This window comes from Limulus polyphemus, unplaced genomic scaffold, assembly GCF_000517525.1.
Source record: "Limulus polyphemus unplaced genomic scaffold, Limulus_polyphemus-2.1.2 Scaffold715, whole genome shotgun sequence".
NCBI lineage: Eukaryota > Metazoa > Arthropoda > Merostomata > Xiphosura > Limulidae > Limulus > Limulus polyphemus.
Window position 1 is genome coordinate 18,818 of NW_013666325.1, and position 23,380 is coordinate 42,197.

The window sequence follows — 23,380 nt, forward strand, 5'->3', positions numbered from 1 at the left end:
GTCTTTTATGTCAAATGTAAAATCCTTCAGTGATATATTAACTGATGATCCATCTAGAAAAGGCAGCGTTTTCCCTGTATCGCGTAATTCTGCCATTTTAATGGATTTATCTACTAATAGAATGCTTTTTACCTCCTTCTGTTAGATTCCTTGATTGTTTGAATGTTCCATTTTCCTAACTTATCTGCCCTAATTCAACGCGCCCTTCGTGTTTTTTAAGCATTTTTGTTTCCAATGTTTTTGGATCTAGAATGAATATCTTCACCATTATAAAGTTGTCGTTCTTGAACATGAACATTATCTATACCTTAATTTGTTCTAATTGAGTACTCTTTCATGTAGCGTTTGATATTCACTGATTTTTCGCCTAGAAACGTATTAATGGCTTGTATATTACCATACACAAATATATATATTCCTCTAACTGCTCATCTTCCATTAGTAAGGTCACTGAACAAGCATTCTGAAAATAATCAAACAAAAAATGGCAATAACAAATGTATGATGTAACTTACACCAGCTATTTAACAAATAGTTGTTCTAGCAAGATCTAACAACGTGTATTGAACCAACAATCAAGAAATCCTCCTGTGGGTGTTTAGACAAAACTTGTGAGGTAAGCTTTCCAGAAGTAACGATAACACTTTCTTCTCTCTTTGTTCGCTACCATCTATAAGTATACAAAACATACTCGTACGAATGAAAATAAAGTGTATTATACCCACTAAGATTGTTTTGTTAAAACAAGGGAATACACATTAACTTTACTGTATCATCATGCACAAACATTGCATTCTCAATTTAAGATATATAATACTTACCAAAGTAGCTGTCTAAATTTTTGGTTATAAAAGATGGAATGATTTACTGTGTTATCCATCATGCTTTGTAAATTCTCTGGGGCCATGAAAGCCAGTAATGCATCCATATTTCTGTGTTATGCTTGTATTCAAGTAATCACTTGCAGCAAAGTCATTGTATCATGGACTCGCTTTTGGGGGGGGGGGTGGTTTAAAAGAAAATAAAGTACCTATAAATGCCTTTCTCCGATGGCTCAGTGGTAAGTCTATGGGCTCATAATGTTAAAAATTGAGTTTCAATAGCAAAGCACAGATAACTCTTTGTGAAGCTTTGCCCTTAACAACAAACAAATAAAAATCCGTGAGTTATCATTCCTATCAGCGTACAATATTTTGTGTGCTCAATTCCAAGTTTTGTGTGAACAGTATAATTATTTTATGTGCGGATTATAATTAATTCTGCGCAAAATATATTATTTAATGTGCACAATTTAGTGCCCACTGTTAAAAAGACTTATGCATGTCCCTAAAGGTTGTAAAATGTGGATATTTGGAAGAGTCTGTGGGGTGAAATGTATTTCATTTGGTTGAAATATTCTGTGTACATGAATAATGAACCACTGGAAGTACATTCCATTAAGCACTCCAGTGGTACAGCAGTAAGTACGAAAGCTTATAACGCTAAAAATCGGGTTGCGATATCCGTGGTGGGAACAGCACAGATAGCCCTTTGTGCTCGACTACAACAAACAAACAAACAAGCAAGAATTCCACTGGTTTCTGAAATGGCACTAAAGGTGTCATTATAGCAACTGCTGAATATGGCTCCCAATCACTGTTGACCTCTGCAACCATCCTGACAGTGGTATTGGATTTTGCAACATATTTTATTGACCTCTGCAACCATCCTGACAGTGGTATTGGATATTGCAATATATTTTATCTCCTCTGGAATTCTCTGAACATATTTCACAATGACATTCTTCAGTTGGAGAATGGTTTTGGGGTTATGTCTTAGACCTGCATCTTCAGGAACAAAACCAGTAGCCAGCAGACAAATGTGGAGGACATACATGATGGACGAGGATGATGAGAACTTTGCAACCAATCTATACATCCCACATCTTGTGCTGTTCATGCGGAAGTATACCCAGAAAGATATCTGAGTATTACAGCCATATTGATGGTACAGTTCAACCAAAGCAACCAGTATTTTACCTTTCTCTACAAGCAGAATAAGATGATCCAGTCCATTCTGTGCTTATATACTAGCCTAATGTGCATGTACGACACCCTAATGTCATTTCCAGAAACTAATGGAATGTACTTGCCATGAAATCTCAGACATGTAAGTAAAATATTTCGTCACAGTGTAACAGGTCGTTAGTAAAAAAAATATTCCAAATACCCCTTTTAATTACCCTGCATTCGCACTCCTGCTCATTCTATACTTACTTGTTTCCGACTGTGATTCATCAGCTTTCTGAAATACAAGAAGGCTATATTTTGTAATTAATCATCTATCTATTTGATTATTTTTATTTCTAAAGCTTTTGTTCTACCATAAATTATAAATATAATTACTCTTAACGTGGTATTGGTAACTAGCCTAGAGAATTCACCAGATGTTAACTTCAGTGCATCACTATAGCTAGATTATAAATATTAATAATATATTAACTAGAATGTAAATCACAAATGAGTGAATAGTAACTAGCCGTCGAGTGTTCATTAGATATTAATCTCTGTACATAAGTCATTGAACTTTAAATATTCATTGAATACTTAATGTAACAGAGACATTAATGAATAATTCTTTGGACCTGAATAATTTATGTGGCTAAAGTTAAGCCTAAAAGATAATGTTAACTATGTTTCTTTTTAATGATTTATCATCTAAAGTCGTTACTTTATGCTGAGTTATAAAACTAACATTTGCAAACCTAGGAATGAATGAACTTAAAATTGCAAAAGGCTGCAAATTTGTTATTGTTATGAAGTTAGGTGTAAGGTAACATCGGTTGAAGTTGAGAAAGTGTGAGAAACAGACAGCCATTGACCAGTCTTTAAAATAGAGTACTCTAAGTCATTAGAAGTAATTGGAGTGAGCGAGTATAGTGGCCGTTTTCTCTGTTTAGTCCATATGGAGACCGCAAGACCCTCCCACTTCCTGTGGTTATAAAATATTAGTCCGGAAAATGGGTTTAAGATCAGAAAGAAAGGGATTGTTTTAGTGTGGGTTTGGAAAAGGAATATAAAATACAGAAGTTCAACTAAAAGGAAGAGAAAATCGAGAAATGTGAGAAAGAATGAATAAACCTAAAGGGGCGAAGGAAGACGGTGATATGCTCCCAGTAAGAGACAAAATCTATATCTAAATCTGTGTGTTAATGATTACCAGTTATAAACAGAAATGTTTTATGTCTTCGTTTGTATACGTCAAATTACGACAGGAATAAGTACAACCTAAATAAAGTTGATGGACCTAAGAAGGAAAACTGAGCAAAGGCCAACCACTTTCTTTTCAACTTCAACCAATGTTACGTAACACATAACTTCATAACAACTATAATCTTAGTAATTTTACAAGAAAATGTTTCTAGATTTGAAAAGGTTTATGCAGTAAATTAGAGTGAATGACAACGTAGTTACTCTAACATTTTGCTAGTTGTCCGTTAACACAATTTTCCTGAGAAAAGGTTACATCACCAGTGCTACCAGTTGCATACCTCCAGTGGTCAAAATGGAAATATGGAGCTAGCCCCTGGACCTCGGTAAGGATTCTCCCCCCTCCAAATTACATTTCAAATGTTATTGATGCACTCCAATAAAAAGAATCTGTCTCGGGTAATTAGACCAAGCGGTTTTGTGTCGTTGTTAACACTCATTCTCACAAAATTTCTCTGAATGCAGGAACTTTAATTCCTAATAGCTTATTTACTGGCTGACATGAAACGTGCAGTCCCACCAAAGGGACGGGCAGACCGGGAATATTTCTTCGGGGGCTCAAAAGAGTGACAAAATATGTGCACGGAATGTATCGAGTATCGAATGTTTCAGTAAATATTTACAGTGTCGTCAATCATTTATGCACGTATGCGGCATCATTGCAAAATCTATTCGAGGGGGGGGGGACATTCTTCCTCAGCCAGTGATGGTTCTCGGCGGTCCTGAAAACGAGTAAACATCCGTGATATTAGAGATGAAAGAAAAACAAACAAAAAACGCTCATCCCTTTTGGTAAAAATAACCAACAACAAGATCTGATATTCATTATTTAAAACGAACTTGAAAGCTGAGAAAAACTAAATACCAAAGTTATTAGAAAACAGATGAAGGATAGCTTCAAGTCCTTAAACTGTTTGAACTCGTCAGTTTGTTTAATTTTTATCAAACACACTTAATTCTAACTGTTTATCAAATCAGAAAATGTCTGTCTCAACATAAGAAGTCGTTACTACGTAACTAAATGAAATACTTGTTCTTGTTTACACTAATACAAAAATATTTTATCAATGTCACAATTTCGTTAAAAAAAAGCAAACTTTGTGGGAGTATTTATGGGGTGTTGATTATTTGATTGAGGATCAGTTCACTAATGAAATTGTACATTTTATTTTTTGGACTAGTTTCAGATAGAAGGAGAGAGAGAATATATATTATACAAGTACTTATCAAAAATGAAGCTTTTCTTTATGGAAAGTTCTTGTTCTTCAGCTTGTAACTTTAATACCATCTAACCTATAGTGTGTTTTAAAATTATAAGAAAAACAATAAAATCTTATTTATTAAACTTAAATCTAACGCAATCCGACATTTAAGACGTTTTCTTTCACGCCTATAAAATTGCGTTCTTTGTAAAATAAATGCGATTTACATAAAGCCATTTATTTACACAGTGGTGCGACAGGAAGTGTTCTCTTCAGTGATTTAATGAAATTGTTAGTACTATTGAGCTTAGAAAGCAACCAGGAAAGTAAAAAATAGCGATAAAAGACTTGTGATGTTTGTTGTTTTGTTTTTTTTATAGAAGAACGTGAACTTTATGGCTTACATGCTTCTTCTTTGTTTTTGGTGTAATCGTGTTTTATTTCTTTAAATTACAACTTTGTAACATACCATCATAATATTAGAGACTCTTGGTGTATCAATGACACTTTTTATCAAATCGATTCATGTTTTTTTGTCACGATTTGAACCCAGTATTCAAATGATACAAAGATCTAAAACCTGTATAATTTTATCTTAAGTCTCCAAACATGATATTTTTGTATTAATAGATATTTTTCCAAAGAGCTTCAGACTATAAATATATATAGAAACGAAAGCGACCCGGCATGGCCAGGTGGTTAGGGCGCTCGACTCGCAATCTCCGTCCCACCAAACATGCTCGCCCTTTCAGCCGTGGGGGCGTTATAAGTGACGCTCAATCCCACTATTAGTTGGTAAAAGAGTAGCCCAACAGTGGGTGGTGATGACTAGTCTTACATTGCTAAATTAAGGACGGCTAGCGCATATAGCCCTCGTGTAGCTTTGCGCGAAATTAAAAAAAAACAAACAGAAACTAAAGCTGAACTGGCATCAGTCGGAACGTGTTAGGTTCTAGTTATTGTTTTGGGTGAGTTTAATACAGCTCGTCAATAATTTATATGGATTCCTGCTAGACAATACTCCTTGCTGTTAGGCTTAACTGTAATACTAGTTACAACAGTCATCGTTTTGTCTCGGTTACAGCTAACTAATGTTCAATGATGGCGTCAGTTTCACTATTTCTATCAATACCCGTTTGTGTGCTCTTACGGTAACGGAACAAAATATAAAGTATAGAAGGCTTGGGTGGCTTCACGTAATTTGTACATAATAAAAGTATTAACTAATTAAGAATATTAAAACTGTCAGCTCAAAACGTGTGTTCCTTAATAACAGTGTTTTACTGTAACATCTTCGTCCAGTGCTTAAATAACAGTTAGAAATGCTTTCTGGGTGAACCATTGCATGTTTGATGATTTGTAATTTGTCGGATGAATATACAGCAGGAGAAATTCTGTTTAATTATTTCAGAATATTTTTCTCGTGTAAAAGTTAAGATAGGGTTTTCTTTTTTTTTAATCTGCAATGTTATTACGCAGGTAAATTGTGTGTTGAAATTTATTGATTTCATTAGAATTTTCATGTGTTCTATTCTCTCGTTTCGATCAAATAATAACAAAAATATTTTTGTTGCTGAAAAGTGTCATTACAATGTGGCAGTAGAAAAGTTAAAACCGCAAACCAGGAAGTTTGTAACAGTTTTAATGCAGAGTAGTAAATATTGGTTACAGGAAGTTTGTAACAGTTTTAATGCAGAGTAGTAAATATTGGTTACAGAAAGTTTGTTACAGTTTTAATTCCAAATAGTAAATATTGGTTACAGAAAGTTTGTAACAGTTTTAATTCCAAGTAGTAAATATTGGTTACAGAAAGTTTGTAACAGTTTTAATGCAGAGTAGTAAATATTGGTTACAGGAAGTTTATAACAGTTTTAATGCAGAGTAGTAAATATTGGTTACAGGAAGTTTGTAACAGTTTTAATGCAGAGTAGTAAATATTGGTTACAGGAAGTTTGTAACAGTTTTAATGCAGAGTAGTAAATATTGGTTACAGGAAGTTTGAAACAGTTTTAATGCAGAGTAGTAAATATTGGTTACAGGAAGTTTGTAACAGTTTTAATGCAGAGTAGTAAGTATTGGTTGCAAGTGTTGCAAGAAACGAAAACGTTTTTAATGGAAGTCAATAAATATGGCACTGAAATTCTGCCTGGAAGAACTTTACAATTACTATCAATCAGATGGTCTGCAGCTTGAGACAAAAGGAACTGTGTGTGATCAAACATGACAAGAATTGTTTGTTTGTTTGTAATTAAACACAAAGCTACACAAGGGGCTATCTGTGCTCTGCCACCAATGGTATCGAAACCCGGTTTCTAGCGTTGTAAGTTCGCCACGACAAGAATGAGAGTAACTCCAAAGAATGATCACGAAAACAAATCTGAACCACGAACTAATTTTGCTTAGAATTAATTACAATTTTAAGTCTTGCCTAGGCACCTCGAATAGCTAAGCGGGAAAATTGGGGCCTTACATGCTAAAAATCAGGGTTTGATACCCATGGTGGGCACAGCGCAGATAGCCCATAGTGTTAATAGCTTCAAGATCCTTACTTAATAATTTGTCTCCTCCAGTAGGTCAGCGGTAAGTTTCCGGATTTAAAATGCTAAAATCCGGTATTCATATCCCCACAGAAGGCAGAATGCAGATAGCACATCGTGTAAGTTTGCACTAAAATAAAATAACGAACTATATCAGTTTTTGCTCCTCGGTGGCTCAGCGACAAGTTTGAGGGCTTATGATGCTAAAAATCGGATTTCGATGCCGGTGGTGGTCATATTACAGATAGCCCATTGTGTAGCTTTGTGCTTAATAACAAGTAAAATAAAACCTACTTGGGCTTCTCCGAATTCCACGTCATAAGGCAAACACCGTTAATAAAAAATAATAAACAAATTCCATTTTTTTATCTTCTCGTATAACCAACACGCCAGAAGATTCATTAAGACCAGCTTAACGAATTATCGAGCAAGTAAGCCAGCCAGTCGTAAAAAAGAATAGATAAATCTTGGAACAAGCCTGCTATTGTGTGATTGTTCCCATAGTCAATATTGTGCAGTTCAAGGTTGGTCGCATTCTTTTCGTCAAGAATTTGCAACTAAACGCAGAAACCCATACTACAGTTTTCGAAAACATTATACTGGTAAAGATATAATCATATATTGTGTTATAGAAGGGATTAATTGATGCTATCTGCATACCACAGATGCGTGATATCACTGAATGAATATTATACATTATATAATTCCTTTAGGCAGTGTTACAACAAATCTAGTGAAGTTTATATAATCTTACATGACGTAATTACGAATCCTGTAAAATGTTCTATGAAAAAAAAATTAATTTCTTTATTTTCGAAATTATGGTCTTACATTTCATATCAGTGACGAAGTTTTAATACAATAGTAACCATGGGAAAGCAACCCGAAACTACATATCCAAGACTTTTCAGGTTGAATCAGTGAAGTATTTCATTAATTAAGCAGGAGTAATGGACAGACTCGCAGAATGTTGTCACAACTATTACATCTGCCCCATCTTGTGTTGAATTTATTCACGCATACATAAGAACGAGAGTGGAGGTTTATTTGTAGTATTTGGTTTAATGTGAAGGTTAACAACAATCTATCACACTTCGAATTTCTGGATTCTAGAGACTCGAAAACGATTACTCTGTATCCGATCTGTGTAGGTAACGGGAAGCAGTTTTTTTATTAATTAACAGGCTTATCTGTGATGAAGACTCGTACTCCAGGGTATCTATAATGGACTTTTTAAAGTAAATAAAAGAAACGAGTTACGTCACGTGCGTACTTCTAGTTTCGTTTCGTCAGTTACGAGAGTGAACCGTGGAAACGAAGATACAGTATTCAACCGTGTTCTATCTTGAGCCTAAACTATTATTCAACTATGTTCTAACTTGAGCCTAAACTATTATCCATCCGTGTTCCACCTTGGTCCTAAACTATTGTTCAACTGTGTTCTAACTCGAGCCTAAACTTTTGTTCAACCGTGTTCCACCTTGATCCTAAACTATTATGCAACCATGTTCTAACTTGAGCCTAAACGTTTGTTCAACCGTGTTCCACCATGGTCCTAAACTATTGTTCAACCGTGTCCCACCTTGGTCCTAAACTTTTGTTCAACCGCGTTCCACCTTGATCCTAAACTATTATTAAACCATGTTCTAACTTGAGCCTAAACTATTATTCAATCATACTCTAACTTGATCCTAAACTATTATCCAACCGTGTTCCACCTTGGTCCTAAACTATTGTTCAACCGTGTCCCACCTTGGTCCTAAATTATTATTCTCCAAACGTTTTTATTAATATCATCCTAAATAGCCTTTCATCAAGCATGTTGAGCGGGAAATGATTGATTCAAAAATTTTCTGTTTAAGATTCAAATATCCATAATTCAATTATCAATCACAACCTTTCGTAGTTTTCATTTTTATTTTTTTTATTTTGTGGGAAAATATTTGTTCAACTGGGCGAAGCATACTATCTTAATTTGATACAACACTTTATTAAATTACACTTCTTAGAGCTATTATATTTTTTATTACCGGCTCTGTTATAGATGAATCTCCCCGTCACACCAAACATGCTCGCCCTTTTAGCCGTGGGGGTGTTATATGTGACGGTCAATCCCACTATTCGTTGGTAAAAGAGTAGCCCAAGAGTTGGCGGTGGGTGGTGATGACTGGCTGCCTTCCCTCTAGTCTTACGCTGCTAAATTAAGGACGGCTAGCGCAGATAGCCCTCGTGTAGCTTTGCGCGAAATTCAAAAGAAACAAACCAGGCTTATCATGTGTATTAACAAAGAAGAAGCTTTAATACGTGAAAGTCATTCACTTATTCATTGTGGCAGGGAGGCCAGAACTATCTGTGATACGCAATGTTTTACTCCCTATAAGACCACAAAACTGTCTGTGACACACAAGATTTTACTCCACATATAATCACAGAACCACCTGTGACACACAAGTTTTTACTCCCTATATTACCACAGGACTATCTGTGACAGGTATAGTTTTATTATCTATATTATCACAGAATTGTCTGTAACACGCATAATTTTACTCCCTATATTACCACAGGACTGACTGTGTCACACAGGTTTTTACTCCCTATATCACGGGACTGTCTGTGACACAAATTTGTACTCCTTATATCACGGGACTGTCTGTGACACGCATGGTTTTACTCCATATACACCTAGGTTATCTATAACATACAGATTTTTAATTTCCTGTATGACTACAGGGTTATCTGACCCACAAGTTTTTACTCCCTATATTATCATAGGACTGTCTGTGGCACGCATAGTTTTACTCCATATACACTCATAGGACTGTCTGTGGCACGCATGGTTTTACTCCCTATATTACCACAAGACTGTCTGTGGCACGCATGGTTTTACTCCATATACACTCATAGGACTGTCTGTGGCACGCATGGTTTTACTCCCTATATTATCAAGAGACTGTCTGTGGCACGCATGGTTTTACTCCCTATATTACCACAGGACTGTCTGTGGCACGTATGGTTTTATTCCATACATTCCTAAGCTATCAATGACTCACGGAATTTTATTCCAAATATTTTGTTCTAGCAATAAGCTCTTTCAAACTTTTCAATCTGTCCTATAAATAGGTAAATATTTATTGCATTATCTACACTTCATAATTATAGTGCTTTATCATGCTCCTTGTACAATGTTTTTTTAGTATTTTTTGTTTGTTTGTTTACACAGAATTTCCTAAGCTATGATGTGATATATATTTTCAAGTAACGCTCATATTATTTGCTTGTGCATATGTCATATATTCATTAGCCAGCTGTTACGGTTATCATATTTCGTGATAATGTACACCTTCCATGCAAACAAATCCTTTCCGTATATATATATGGATATCTGTCTTTGAAACAATGGTGTATATCGTGTGAAAGCGATATAAACGACCATAATGAATGGAAGTAAAAATGTGACATATACTATCAGTATAGACATTAATAAGCTAAAAGGATATAACCCCTTATTTAAATCGGTAAAGAAGACATTGTTTAACGTTTAACAATAATATTTGCGATACTAAGTACCATTGACTGATCTCAACACAGAAAGTAAATAATAAGGACACATGTTTGTTTTTGTTGTTGTTGTTTTAAGCGCACAGGTGCACAATAGAATATCAGAGCTTTGCTTACCGCGGGGATGTTTGTTGCTGTTGTTTTAGTGCAAAGCTACACAATGGGCTATATGAGCTCTGTCCACCACGGAGAATTGAACTCAGGAATTTAGCGTTGGAAGCCTGTGAACTTGCTGCTGACCCAACGGAGGATCTACAGGGTTTTCAGTATTTCCTGCTGAGAAACCAATCGCTTCAAAAACTTCACAAATGTAATATAGAAATAATTTATTTTTCTCGTTTAAAATTTGCTGTCAATAATGAATTTCTTTTTTTTTTTTCAGTTACAGAAAAGGAAATTCGTCAGTGGTAAGTAGATATTTATTTCAATTTAAACTTTAATCTTCTAGCTGTACAAAAGTATTGATTTAATAGAATAAAATAGTTTTGAAATAGTATTCGTTCTATTCTATTTTGGCCCGGCATGGCCAGGTGGTTAGGGCGCTCGACTCGCAATCTGAGGGTCGCGGGTTCGAATCTCCATCCCACCAAACATTGCTCACCCTTTCAGCCATGGGGGCGTTATAATGTGACGGTCAATCCCACTATTCGTTGGTAAAAGAGTAGCCCAAGAGTCGGCGGTGGGTAGTGATGACTAGCTGCCTTCCCTCTAGCCTTACACTGCAAAATTAGGGACGGCTAGCGCAGATAGCCCTTGTGTAGCTCTGCGCGAAATTCAAAAACAAACCAAAAAATAAGCTATTCTATTTTATTACTTAACTGTTATTTTAAGTTCTAAGAATATCAAGAAAAAAAGGGTTAACATCTTAACTGACGAAGATCCTCAGTTGTTCAGCGGTAAGACTGATGACTTGTAGTTAACAACAAACAACTGATTTATACGATCAAACAACTATCGTTCTGTCCTGTTTCTCAGCTACTTCTGATCTATTTTGTTTAATATTAACACTAGTATGTTCAATAATACAAAACATCAATAAAAACATTGAAGCTTGGCCTTGTTTCCAAGGTCAGAAGAGCACAATGGGCTAATAAACAACTTCATTTCTGTGGGCTCCCCTTTCTTCTGAAACCCCAGTTTGTTTTTCTATCGAAATTTTAATTATCAAAACGATATTTTATAAAATATTTTTTTTTTGTAAAATACTAAACTTTCATACTTTAAAAAAACTGTAAGAAGTTTATTAGATAGAAACAAAACGTAATTATTATGGGTCACTTGTTACCCTCGGCTGCTGAACAACTGCCTTACTCCACATTTTGCTAATCTGGCTTTTCTTAGAGTTGGAGAAGCAGTGTTGAGGAGTTTATATACATTAGAATCTTATAGAAAGCTATAACAATATGCAAAATGCAGGTTGTGGAAATGTATCGCAGTGTATTAAAATGAATTAGGAGCAAAAAAAGAAAATACAAGTAACACACGAATGTATAATTAGATAAAATCTTTATTCATACACACAGTGCAACACTATTTAACTGTTTATGACATGAACACTTTCGTATCTATGAACTGTTATGTGATAGGAGTGGATAAGTACAAGTAAACCTTGTACTGATGCTATCTTTAAAAGTTGTAGAATCATACACACAGTGCAACACTATTTAACTGTTTATGATATAAACACTTTCGTATCTATGAACTGCTATGTGATAGAAGTGGATAAATACAAGTAAACCTTGTACTGATGCTATCTTTAAAAGTTGTAGGTTCATACATTGAAACATCCATGGCTGGAAAGTTACAAACTGAATGTACATACATATATTTTCTACGCTGAAAAGATGGTCTCTATCACTGGAGAGAAGCTTATGACTTTCGTATGTTTTATGTTAGTAATGCCTCTCCACCAGTTTTCATCCACAGCTACCCTGCCTATCCTTATCGTACATAGAAACTGGTGATTTATGTTAGTAATGCCTCTCCATTAGTTTTCATTTACAGCCACTGCCTAGCCTTTTATCTAAGAGCTTACTAAATCTAATAACAGATTTCTATTCACAGACATTAAAGTTGGGTGTCAAGGAGACTTTAGTTGGGATTGGTAGAAAAGGAAATTAAGGTAATAACCTTTCATGCTCGAACTGGTTGCAGTTCGGTAGAGACGGGCTCTAAAGTCAATGAAATCTACAATTTGTTCTTGGAGTACAATTAAGGAAACATGATGTATTATCAGTTAGCGAATGAGGTATTACAGGAGAGATTAATACGGTACAGAAACATTGTGGGTCCGTCATTGCAACATATGGCTTCCTTATTTCTACTTGCACATTCTCTAAGACAATGTAAGCGGTAAAACATTGTTTACTGACCTTGAGAAAGGCGTGCTATTACCTCGCATTGGTGGAAAATATATTGCGTCTATTGTGCTTTTCGAATGTTTGATGTGCTATTTCGATGTTTTCACTACCCTCGGGAAGAACGTAGCCTAGAAGGTAGTTCACCCGAACTGCGAACCGGAGGGTTCGTGGTTCACGACTCGTGCTTTGGGAGCTGTGTATGCATTGTAAGAGTGATGGCAAAATCCTCCTATTCGATCAGACAAGTAGCCCAAGTAGCTGCTTTCACTCCAGCTTATCAGTTCAAAATTAGAAACGACTAATCGAGAGAGTCCTTGTGAATCTTTGCGCAAAAATACAAATATCAAAACTACTTGTAAACAGCTACATTTTATCAGTTAGTTTTGTAAACAAATATTTCATAACTACTTCTGAAAACTAAATGAGAGAAAGCAGAGTAAGCACAGATTTATTATTGACCTCACAAATGTCAGTGTTCGCCTTGGATATCTCTACAATATTCCTGCACAGCGACATGACTAGTCAGTTTTTTTTTTATAGAATGTATTCCTCTGCGCATTTGTCTGTTTATGTATAACCGGTTATCTCAAGTGTATTGCATGGATACAAATACAAGTTAGGGGAGAGAGAGTGGTTGTCAGATTCAGTGGTACGTTTACGGACTTACAACGCTAAAATCCGTGGTTCTATTCCCCGCGACGGACGTAGCGCAGATAGACTACTGTGATAGTAGCAGATAGATAGCTTTACCTTAAAGAAAGCCAATGTTTGATGAAAAATCTCTTAATAGAACATAATGAAAACAGTTAGTGCATAATAATATTAGCCTAATTCTAAAATGAACTTTAAGCAGCTGTATACATTTCGTTACAATCTTTCAAATCAGTTATAATCCTCCGCCTTAATATTTCACATGGTTGTAATCCTTCACTTAATATTTTAGACATTTTACATTTAGACGTAGTACACGTGTATGTGGTTGATATTAAAAATGTTTATTTTAATTTCGTTTCCAAATCTAGAAGTATTCTGTGGAATGATTGTTCCTTATTTGTATTCAGATACAATATTTTTTGAGAGATAGTTCCGATAATGTTAGACAGAGAATAATTTCGGACACGGCAGCAAAGCAAAAACAAGCAATCCCAATTGAACAAATCATCATCTTTTTTATTTTATAAATATGTTGCATTATTTACGCATTATTGACAGGCTTCAGTGTTTGTCGTAAAAACATCTGGCTAGTGGGACGGAGAGGAAGAAATTCTTACGTCTGCACAAGACAAATATAAGAACAAGAAGAAGAATCATACCACATTACTACATCAGACTAAGGTTCTAATGCGACATCCCACAATCCTCAAATTACCCACGTCAATGATCATTATCATTATACATATTCAATGAAGGTTTAACTCCTGACTCATACTAACTTGTACCAGTCTCTGTGGCACCGTTCCAAATGTGTATGACCTCCTTCCAGCCGGCAGGATGCAAAAACAGGCCAAGCTTTAGTGAGTAGGCGAGATAGGCAACTGCCTAAGGCGGAAAAATAAGGAAAAGTTTTATATTAATATTACTATCATTAGAATCAACCATCTCGACTTGCTTTACATTCTTTGCCGTTTCTTACTTAATTGAAACTGTGTCGATAGACAGCCTTTGTGATATGTAATTTATGTTTAAGCTAGAGGAGTAATACAAGTTTACGAAATTTTGTACATCAGGTTTACAGAAATCACACTAAATACATACAGAACACCTGCACGAAAATTTCATAAAACTTATCCGATTACAGCTGAAGAAAGATTTATCTTTCTCTAGCTGTGGAAGGGTGAAAATAGAAATTATTTAAATTGTGACACTTGTACTTTATTATGATTAGTATCAACGCAGTGAAGAAATTTGTGGAAACCAAAGATACATAGTCAATACAATGTTTGATGTAGCCTTGACTAATCAAGATCGAAACAACTGAACTGATCAAGATCTCCACATTCTTACAACTGCCTTGAAATATGGATATCTTTACAAAATACATTATTCATTGAATGGGACTCGACCTCTCAGAATTGCTTAAGCCTAACATTTTTTATTTATATTTTTGTTGTAAAGCTAGTATATCTTGGCATCGGTTTGTTAAAACCAAATAAAAGTACAAGTTTTGTACAAACATGAAACTAATTTTATTTGCTTTTAAAATGTCTCGGTTTTAGTTGTCATTATAAGTTTATTTCAAGTCTTTTTAGAATTATGGATGGTTAATAGATGGCTTTTGGACGATTTAAAGATGAAATTAGGCTTAATAGGCTTTAAAGAGTTTTTCGAATTAAGGTTTCTTTAAAAATCAAACTGTACTTTACGTTTTCAGTTCATCTCTTTCTAAGTTCTTCTTTGAATAGACTCGATAATCTCTTTCTTTCTTCAGGTTTAATTGTTTTTTAATTCCTATTTGTAAAATGAGAAATAAAGCATCATCCAGTCTTTCCATTTTGGATTCGTGCATAACGATTTAGTGTTTTATAAGTATATTAAACAAGTGAAAAGACTTTGAAGAAAGGCTGTGATCTGTAACGCCGTCTTGCGGACAAAACTGATCGCTTAGTCATTAACAGTTATAACTATGGCGAAGCAAGCACAATCCAGTTTTTTTTATTTACCAAACGAACTGCGCCTTTTAGTATTAATGTCCACAGTCCAGTAATTTTTAGATTATTTGGTTTATTAGATTTATTGGAATATGACGTCATTAACGTATAAACTTTAATATTAAATTATAAATAACAGGCCTTAGTTTAGTGATACAACATTACCGCCTCTAAATTTATTGATAAACGTCATAAATGTAGTTAAAACAAATCCTAAAGATGTATGAATGGTCAAATTAAGCACGTCTTGATTTTTGGAACGTCATTATTGTTTATAATTGGTTATATGTCATGACTACCTGCCGATACGCTTCCCGGAAGCGTTAACACTTTAGTAAATTCATGATTGGAAACAGAAGAATTAGATTCCTGTTTACGTGTGGACACCTACCGTCGAGAAGTCAAAACAAGCACGTCAAATTAAATATAAATCAAACTGTTGAAATTTCTAAAACTATAAAAAGTTACTATAAAGCTATATAACAAGATGTTTCGAACTATTTATAAGGTTTTCATACTTCATCTATAGTAGTAGTATATATCTGACCAAAATAGTATTGACAAGCAAAATATAGGATAGGCCATTTCAAGATCTCAACGTGTGCTGTTCAGGTTCATTAATACGTTCAAAAGTAGCCACAAAACTGAAATTCAAGAAATATATATAGTGAAAATAACAATTTCGCACTTTGAGAAGAAAGGAAATAAATAGAACAAATATCTGTTTTATGTAATGTTTCTATTTGCCAGACTGGCCGACCTTCTTGTTCATTGGCTGCTTGAGTTGACAGTAGTCTTTAAAAACATTCACACGGGCAAAGACAAGAAGAATTATATGTCACTTGTGCACAGAGCAAGGAGAAAGGAAATTCTGATTTACCTCCGAAAATTGAACTAAACTTTAGTGTGTGGTATATCAGAATCCAATACTACATACGGCACTGACTGCTCCAAACATCATTTATATGGAAGAAAACCTTAAATCTTTGCGACTTCTATAAGTATCTAAGCCACCCCATGAGATGGACTCGTATATTCCTCAGGGTGAACAGACACATGGACAAATTGATATGAGTATCTAGCCGTTTGCATTCGCAAGCTTAACCAGAGTAAGAGTGTTAGTACATCTTTATGACCTTTTGACATTCAGGTAGCAAAAATTTCATACTGTATACGGAACAAGTTTGTTATGAATTTCGTGCAAAGCTACATGAGGGCTATCTGCGCTAGCCGTCCCTAATTTAGCAGTGTAAGACTAGAGGGAAGGCAGCTAGTCATCACCACCCACCACCAACTCTTGGACTATTTTTTTACCAACAAATAGTGGGATTGACCGTCACATTATAACGCCCCCACGGCTGAAAGGGCGAGCATGTTTGGTGGGACGGGGATTCGAACCCGCGACCCGCAGATTGCGAGTCGAGCGCCCTAACCACCTGGCCTTACCGGGCGTAAATGGAACAACTGCACGAAAATTTAGAAACGTGCACCTAAATATGTTGTAGCTAGTTATGAAAGTGTGAACTTTAAGAGCATTTTAGTCGTTAATTACAAAGGTAAAAAAATGAATTTTATCCCTGTATCTCCAACAAACCACGTTTTCTTCTGTTTTGTATTTCTGAATAGGAGGGTCACACATCACTCACATTCGTAGTCTGTAAACAACATTACCCGCTATCATTATTTGAAGTGTAATTTTTCATTTCCCCCCGATGGGACAGCGGTAAGTCTTCGGATTTACAGCTCTTAAACCCAGGGGTTCGATTCCCCACAGTGAACGCAGCAGATATCCCAAAGTGGTTTTGCTATAACAACACACACCTAAAATGTTTCATTCTGATGTCGAACTCTAATTTACTTTACGAATGAAACCGATAGAAAATACCTAACTAATATAAAAGGCCGAATATGCAAAATACAACAGCACAACTTTAGTTTTAAGCTAGTTCTTCCTATTTTAAAATGTTTTTCCAGCAACCTTAACTAAATAATGGAAAAACAATAGAGGATTATTATAACCACACCTTTATAATGTGAAAGAAAGTAATAATAACTAGCAATTTAAAAAATTCACCATACATTAAATATTTCCCAGATTATCAGTCATTGGTGATTCGTGTTGTATGATGTTATAATTGTCTTTCCATAACTAAAGTAATCAAATAAACCTCTTTTGGCAGGTACAAAGGTTTCTTGAAAGACTGCCCTGATGGACTTCTAACCGAACAGGTTCGTAGCTCAAAAAATAAAACAAAATCCATATCAGAATATTTGTTACTATTGCAGCTTTTTTAAGATCTTTTACTTGTACCCCCCCCCCCAAAAAAAAATGTCATGCTTTGGTTTCACAAAGTCGAGCTAAGGAAGTGTTAGTTTCACGTTCTGTGTAAATCTGTGGCCATTACATTGTTCTGTGGTATGAGAAGCATTGTTCTTCAGATAAATTTTAAAATAGCGCTGATTCTTTATCAAGCATCAGAAGTGACTTTCTATTTATATACCGAGTTTGTGACTGCTGGTAAACCACACGAATTTATATATATATATATATATATATATATACGTAGTTGTGACTGCTAGGTAAACCACACTAATTATATATATATATATATATATATACCGAGTTTGTGACTGCTGGTAAACCACACGAATTTTTATATTTCCATTTATATACTGAGTTTGATACTGCTGATAAACTACACAAACTTTTATATTTCTATTTATTAACTGAGTATGTGACTGCTGGTAAACTACATGAGCTTTTATGTTTATATATTGAGTCTGTGACTGCTGGTAACTTATACGAAATTTTATATTTCTGGTTAAACCTGTTGGCTATTAAATAAATATTGAGTCGTTTTGTTTTTTACAAAATATATTTCTTCTCGTAAAAGTCATTGTCTTGAACTAAAACTAATTCATAGTGATGTAATGTTAATTTTAGTTGTAAGGGCTAAAAGATCATGTCAATTTATTTTACTACGACATTTCGATTGTTAGAATACTATTTTATCATTCTTGGATATAGATGATATTTTGAACAAGATAAATTTATTTTTAAGGGTTTTTTGAAGATCTACAAACAGTTTTTTCCTCATGGCGACCCTTCCAAATTTGCCTCTCTGGTATTTAGGGTATTCGACGAAAATAAGGTAGGTTTTTGTTAATTTTTCTTTCTTTTGTCAGAAATACACTGTCAGCGTTTTGTTATAATGTTATGAAAGAATAATACCGTTGATTTCATAACTTTATTTCAGTAACTTTTCATTATCTGGTTAACAAAATATGACCATTTTGATTCATATTTTTGATTGCCATATAGGAATAAAATTTAAAGTAGTAACTAAGAAATATAACACCCACTATTATGTAGATATTTAAAAACTATCCATTAACAATATCTACAGTTTTCATAATTGTTATGCACTGCTAGTGAGACGCACCGTCCAAATAACGCACATTCAATTCATGCCACAATGGATCCCTCGTCTTAATTAAGTAAGCTAGATCAGAACTAAAAAAAATAACTTAAACATTAATGAAATTAAGTTTCTATGAGGAACAATACAATAAACAACAAAGTGAAAACATGTAATAATTAGAATACATTCTGTCATTAGTTGGCCACCATTGCTATTGAAGATGTATAACTATGCAATCAATGCAAAGTAAGCATTAATAATAGAAGTTAAATAACAATATTCAAAATAATTTCAAAGATAATATCGAATAATCTCAACTAAACTAACTAACTTTAAAGAACAATGGGTGACTGTTAATTTCTTGTAAAACACAAAAACATTTGTTTTTTCCTGAAATCCAGACGTCTTACCAACACACGAAAGTCGAATATACTTACTTATAAGTAGATATATTTGCACATAAAGCAACATTGTGTCAACAAAGATACGAGAAAGGTTAAAACTCATACGGAAAAGAACACTAGCCGCCTCTACGGAGAATTATACCGATGTGTTATCATTGATTTTCGAGAATATTCTCCTCTTCCAAACAAGAGCAAGTGACCAACTTCTTGACTCGACAATTTGACAGCAAATAAATGGCTTTCTACATACACAAGCTGCTACTTAGCTGTAGAGTTGGTAACAGGAAGATCCAGAAAGTAAACCAAAGATTAACGTAAATTGTAAAATGTAAATCCCATAATTAAATTAACCAAGGTATTGCAATATATAGATAGAAGTGCTGAACTTGCACGAGTAGCGCGCCAAAGGTTAAGCCTACTGCCCACATGATCGAGTCACGGAGAAGGCAACCGGAAATAATAAATATATAAACGAGTATAGCTTAATCCCAAGAAACAACTGAACAGTATAAGGCATGTGTATGTACATAAATAATGAGCTATTAATAATGAAAAGTAGAATAACCAATATAGTTAACAGACATTAAACGAGAAGATAGGCAGTTCCAACAGCGTAGTTGTATAAAAAGTTTGCCGAGAAATATCAGTAACTGTATATATATAGCACAGATAGTTTGATGTTTTTGGGGTATTACCACACCTAAACTACATCAGCCAGAAAAACCGCCCCAACATTAATTTGCAGGTTGAAACAATCTTAGGTCAAATGTAAAAAAAAACAATCAATATCTGTCATACAGCAAGAGAAATAAATTGTCAAAGGTAAAAAAATGCTTATTTTTCTGCCGTGTTTTCTCAATACAAGTGCTGTGACATTTAAAATATCGTATCTTACGTTAGGATATCCAAACTTCCACATTACACTTATGTAGCGTTTGTGTTCAACTATTTATTCATGTTTTAAAAAAGAGCACTTACTCGCAAAACAAAAATGAGAAAAAAAAACGTAAATAGGCGTAATCATAATAAAAATTGTGTGGACCAAAGTGGCTCCTGTTGTTTCTTCTAACTGGGCTTATCTGTGTATCTCCATTATATATGGCTGGGCTTTTTTTATAACTTGGCCTTTTTTTTCACATTGACTGTGGTTTTATTATACTAGATCTAAATAAGCTAATGAGATCATGCTAAACTATATAATTAGTCTTATATAACTTGCAATAGCTAGAAAAAGACGATATCAACGATACCCCTGTGTTTAATTATTAAAAGTGTTGCTCATTTTCCTATTGGCCCCCAGTCGATCAGCGGTAAATGAAGGTTTATAATGCTAAAAAATCGTGCTACGATACCAGTTGTGGACATGGCACAAATAGCCCACTGTTTGGCATTTCGTAGGTAGTGTGATGGCGCCTAAAATTGATCGCTTTCGGGAAAGGTATGTAACAACCCTTTTCGAGGCAAATATTCATACACTTGTATCATGAAGAAGTGTTCAGATCGGGTTTTAGAATTTCCAGACGTGCATATCCCTAAGCAAAGTGTAGAATCTTGTAAGAAGTAAGAAGGTCAGTTTTAAAAGCCATCCACGTGCTATAGGCAAAAGTACGCAACATAATCAAGAAGGATCTCCGTCTAGAAAAGTTACACAAGTTACGTCCATAACATTTCTTTTCAGCCTTTGCATACCGCAAGCAGCTGTAGAATAAAACAGGTATTCACGATACTCCATATGAAGACATACTGGTCAAGTCACTGGACACAGCACCTATGCATTTTTGTGCAATCGAATCATTGAAACGGTCACTGAGAAGCTGCCATTCTTGTATATTAGACCGATTATTAAAAGCATGCAAGGAGGGATGGTGTGCATTGGGATGACATCTTTATGGGTCGTTTACAATGTAAGAAAGAGTAATCAAAGAGACTGCATACCCTCGACCTGCCACTCCTTTTCGAGATTGCATGCGTTTATATTGGGTAACGTCAAATTTCACTTCGAAAACTCGAAAAATCCTTTTCAGATCCAGAATGATCAACAATCCGGATCATTTTTGTAGTGTGATTAGGAGTTTGAACCTTAATGTGCTCATGAAATGTAGTGCAAACCTGATCACACGTTACAGAGTTATTAACCCAAAACCGCGAAAATTTTCTATCCCTCCAATATATATATATAAAATGCTTCAAAGTGATCCAGAATCCGGATTCGGACCAAATTTGGAGAGAACTGTCCAATTCCGACTTCCCATCCTGTGTAAAATGTTCGTTAATATCGGGCTATTAGTTTTCGAGATATGCGCGCGGGAACACACACACACACACTGACCCTCGCAATACCCTCGCTCCCCCCAGTGGCACAGCGGTATGTCTGCGGGCTTACAACGCTAGAAACCGGGTTTCGATAATATTTCGATACCCGTGGTGGGCAGAGTACAGATAGCCCATTGCGTAGCTTTGTGCTTAACTTCAAACGAACAAACCCCTCCGGGGGCGAGGGTAACTACGCTTCGTGGCTGTATACATGGTTTTCAGAGCATAATCGGACGTGCACCATAGACTATAACGACGTCGTGATGTTCCAAAATCGTTTTAATATAACAGTATAGCGAGGTTGAGCACATTTATGTAAATAAAATATGATAAACCTTTATTTTTTAGGAAAAATATAAACAAAGTAAAATATTGGTTGTAATTTCTCAGTGTTGCATCTGTATTAAATGATTTGTATTTCCTCGTTACGGCTCTGATACAGTCATTTTGTTTTAATTGTAATTTTAATATACTGATGAACTAATATGGTATCTTTGTTCTGAATAATTACTTTTGTTAATTTAAATCGTATAAGACTGTACTTCTGATTTTAATTAGCATAAGATTTTTTCAACTCAGGATGGCTCAATAGAGTTCGAAGAGTTCATCAAAGCACTTTCTGTGACGTCACGAGGTAATCTCGAAGAAAAGCTAATATGTAAGTAACTTCGTAATTCCAAGATATTTATCACAAAACTGAAACAAATGCCAAATTTTCAGTCTAAACTGAGTAAAAAGTTGAATATGGCCTTATGTTAGATTGCTTTCATTATGCTTATGTGTATAACATGATTATTTCGTTCTAGTGAGTTAAATGTTTTATGGCCCGGCATGGTTAGGGCGCTCGACTCGTAAACTGCGGGTCGCGGGTTCGAATCCCCGTCACACAAAACATGCTCACCCTTTCAGCCGTAGGGGCCAACGAATAGTGGGATTGACCGTAACTTTATAACGTTAAAAGAGTAGCCGAAGAGTTGGCGGTGGGTGGTTATGACTAGCTGCCTTCCCTCTAGCCTTACACTGCTAAGTTAGGGACGGCTAGCGCAGATAGCCCTCGTGTAGCTTTGCGCGAAATCCATAACAAACAAACAAAATCTCTCCTCCCACTTAGTTATTTCACGACCTCGTTGCGGGCATAGAATAAGTTGATACAATCAATTTTTAAATGTACCTATGTAATATTTTTATTTCCATTATATATTTATATACATATTCTGCACTTGGTCTAGGCTAAAGGCCAGTTTCATTTTTTGAGCATCCCAACGGATCAGCTGTAACTTTACGAACTTATAACACTAAAACAAACAAAAATCCTTTTTATTATACTGTCTTGTCTACAAAAAAGAAAATAAATCACTCAACGAGGAAGCGGTGTGCAAGAAATACAAATGGAAACAGTGGCGTAACAGAGGTCTGAAAGGCCCTCGAGCAAGACTTTTTCGTAAACCCCCAACTCACTAAAACCTTCTCCCTTAATTGCATATGTACAAAAAAAATCACTAACTTGCTATAACAGTATTTTAAAACAATACTAGCTAGCTCTACTGTAAAATAGAATGTAGGTTTTTACTGTGTGGGTTCCAGCACACACAAGAAATAAGAGCAACTACTGAGGAGACAGGGCATGGCCAGGTGGATAAGGCGCTCGACTCACAATCTGAGGGTCGCGGGTTCGAATCCGCATCCCA

The 23,380-nt window shown here is 35.1% G+C and overlaps 1 protein-coding gene across 1 annotated transcript in view; it reads left to right on the plus strand.

Annotated features, from left to right (window-relative positions):
- Positions 1-10,927: 10,927 nt before the first annotated feature.
- Positions 10,928-23,380, plus strand: part of LOC106460129 (frequenin-1-like) — a gene marked incomplete at its 5' end in the record, with an annotated part of 31,559 nt that continues 19,106 nt past the window's right edge. Inside the window, 4 exons of the mRNA XM_022386778.1 lie at positions 10,928-10,952; positions 17,734-17,782; positions 18,616-18,705; positions 22,272-22,350. Coding sequence (XP_022242486.1) covers positions 10,928-10,952; positions 17,734-17,782; positions 18,616-18,705; positions 22,272-22,350 — 243 coding nt within the window. The remainder of the gene's footprint in view (positions 10,953-17,733; positions 17,783-18,615; positions 18,706-22,271; positions 22,351-23,380) is intronic.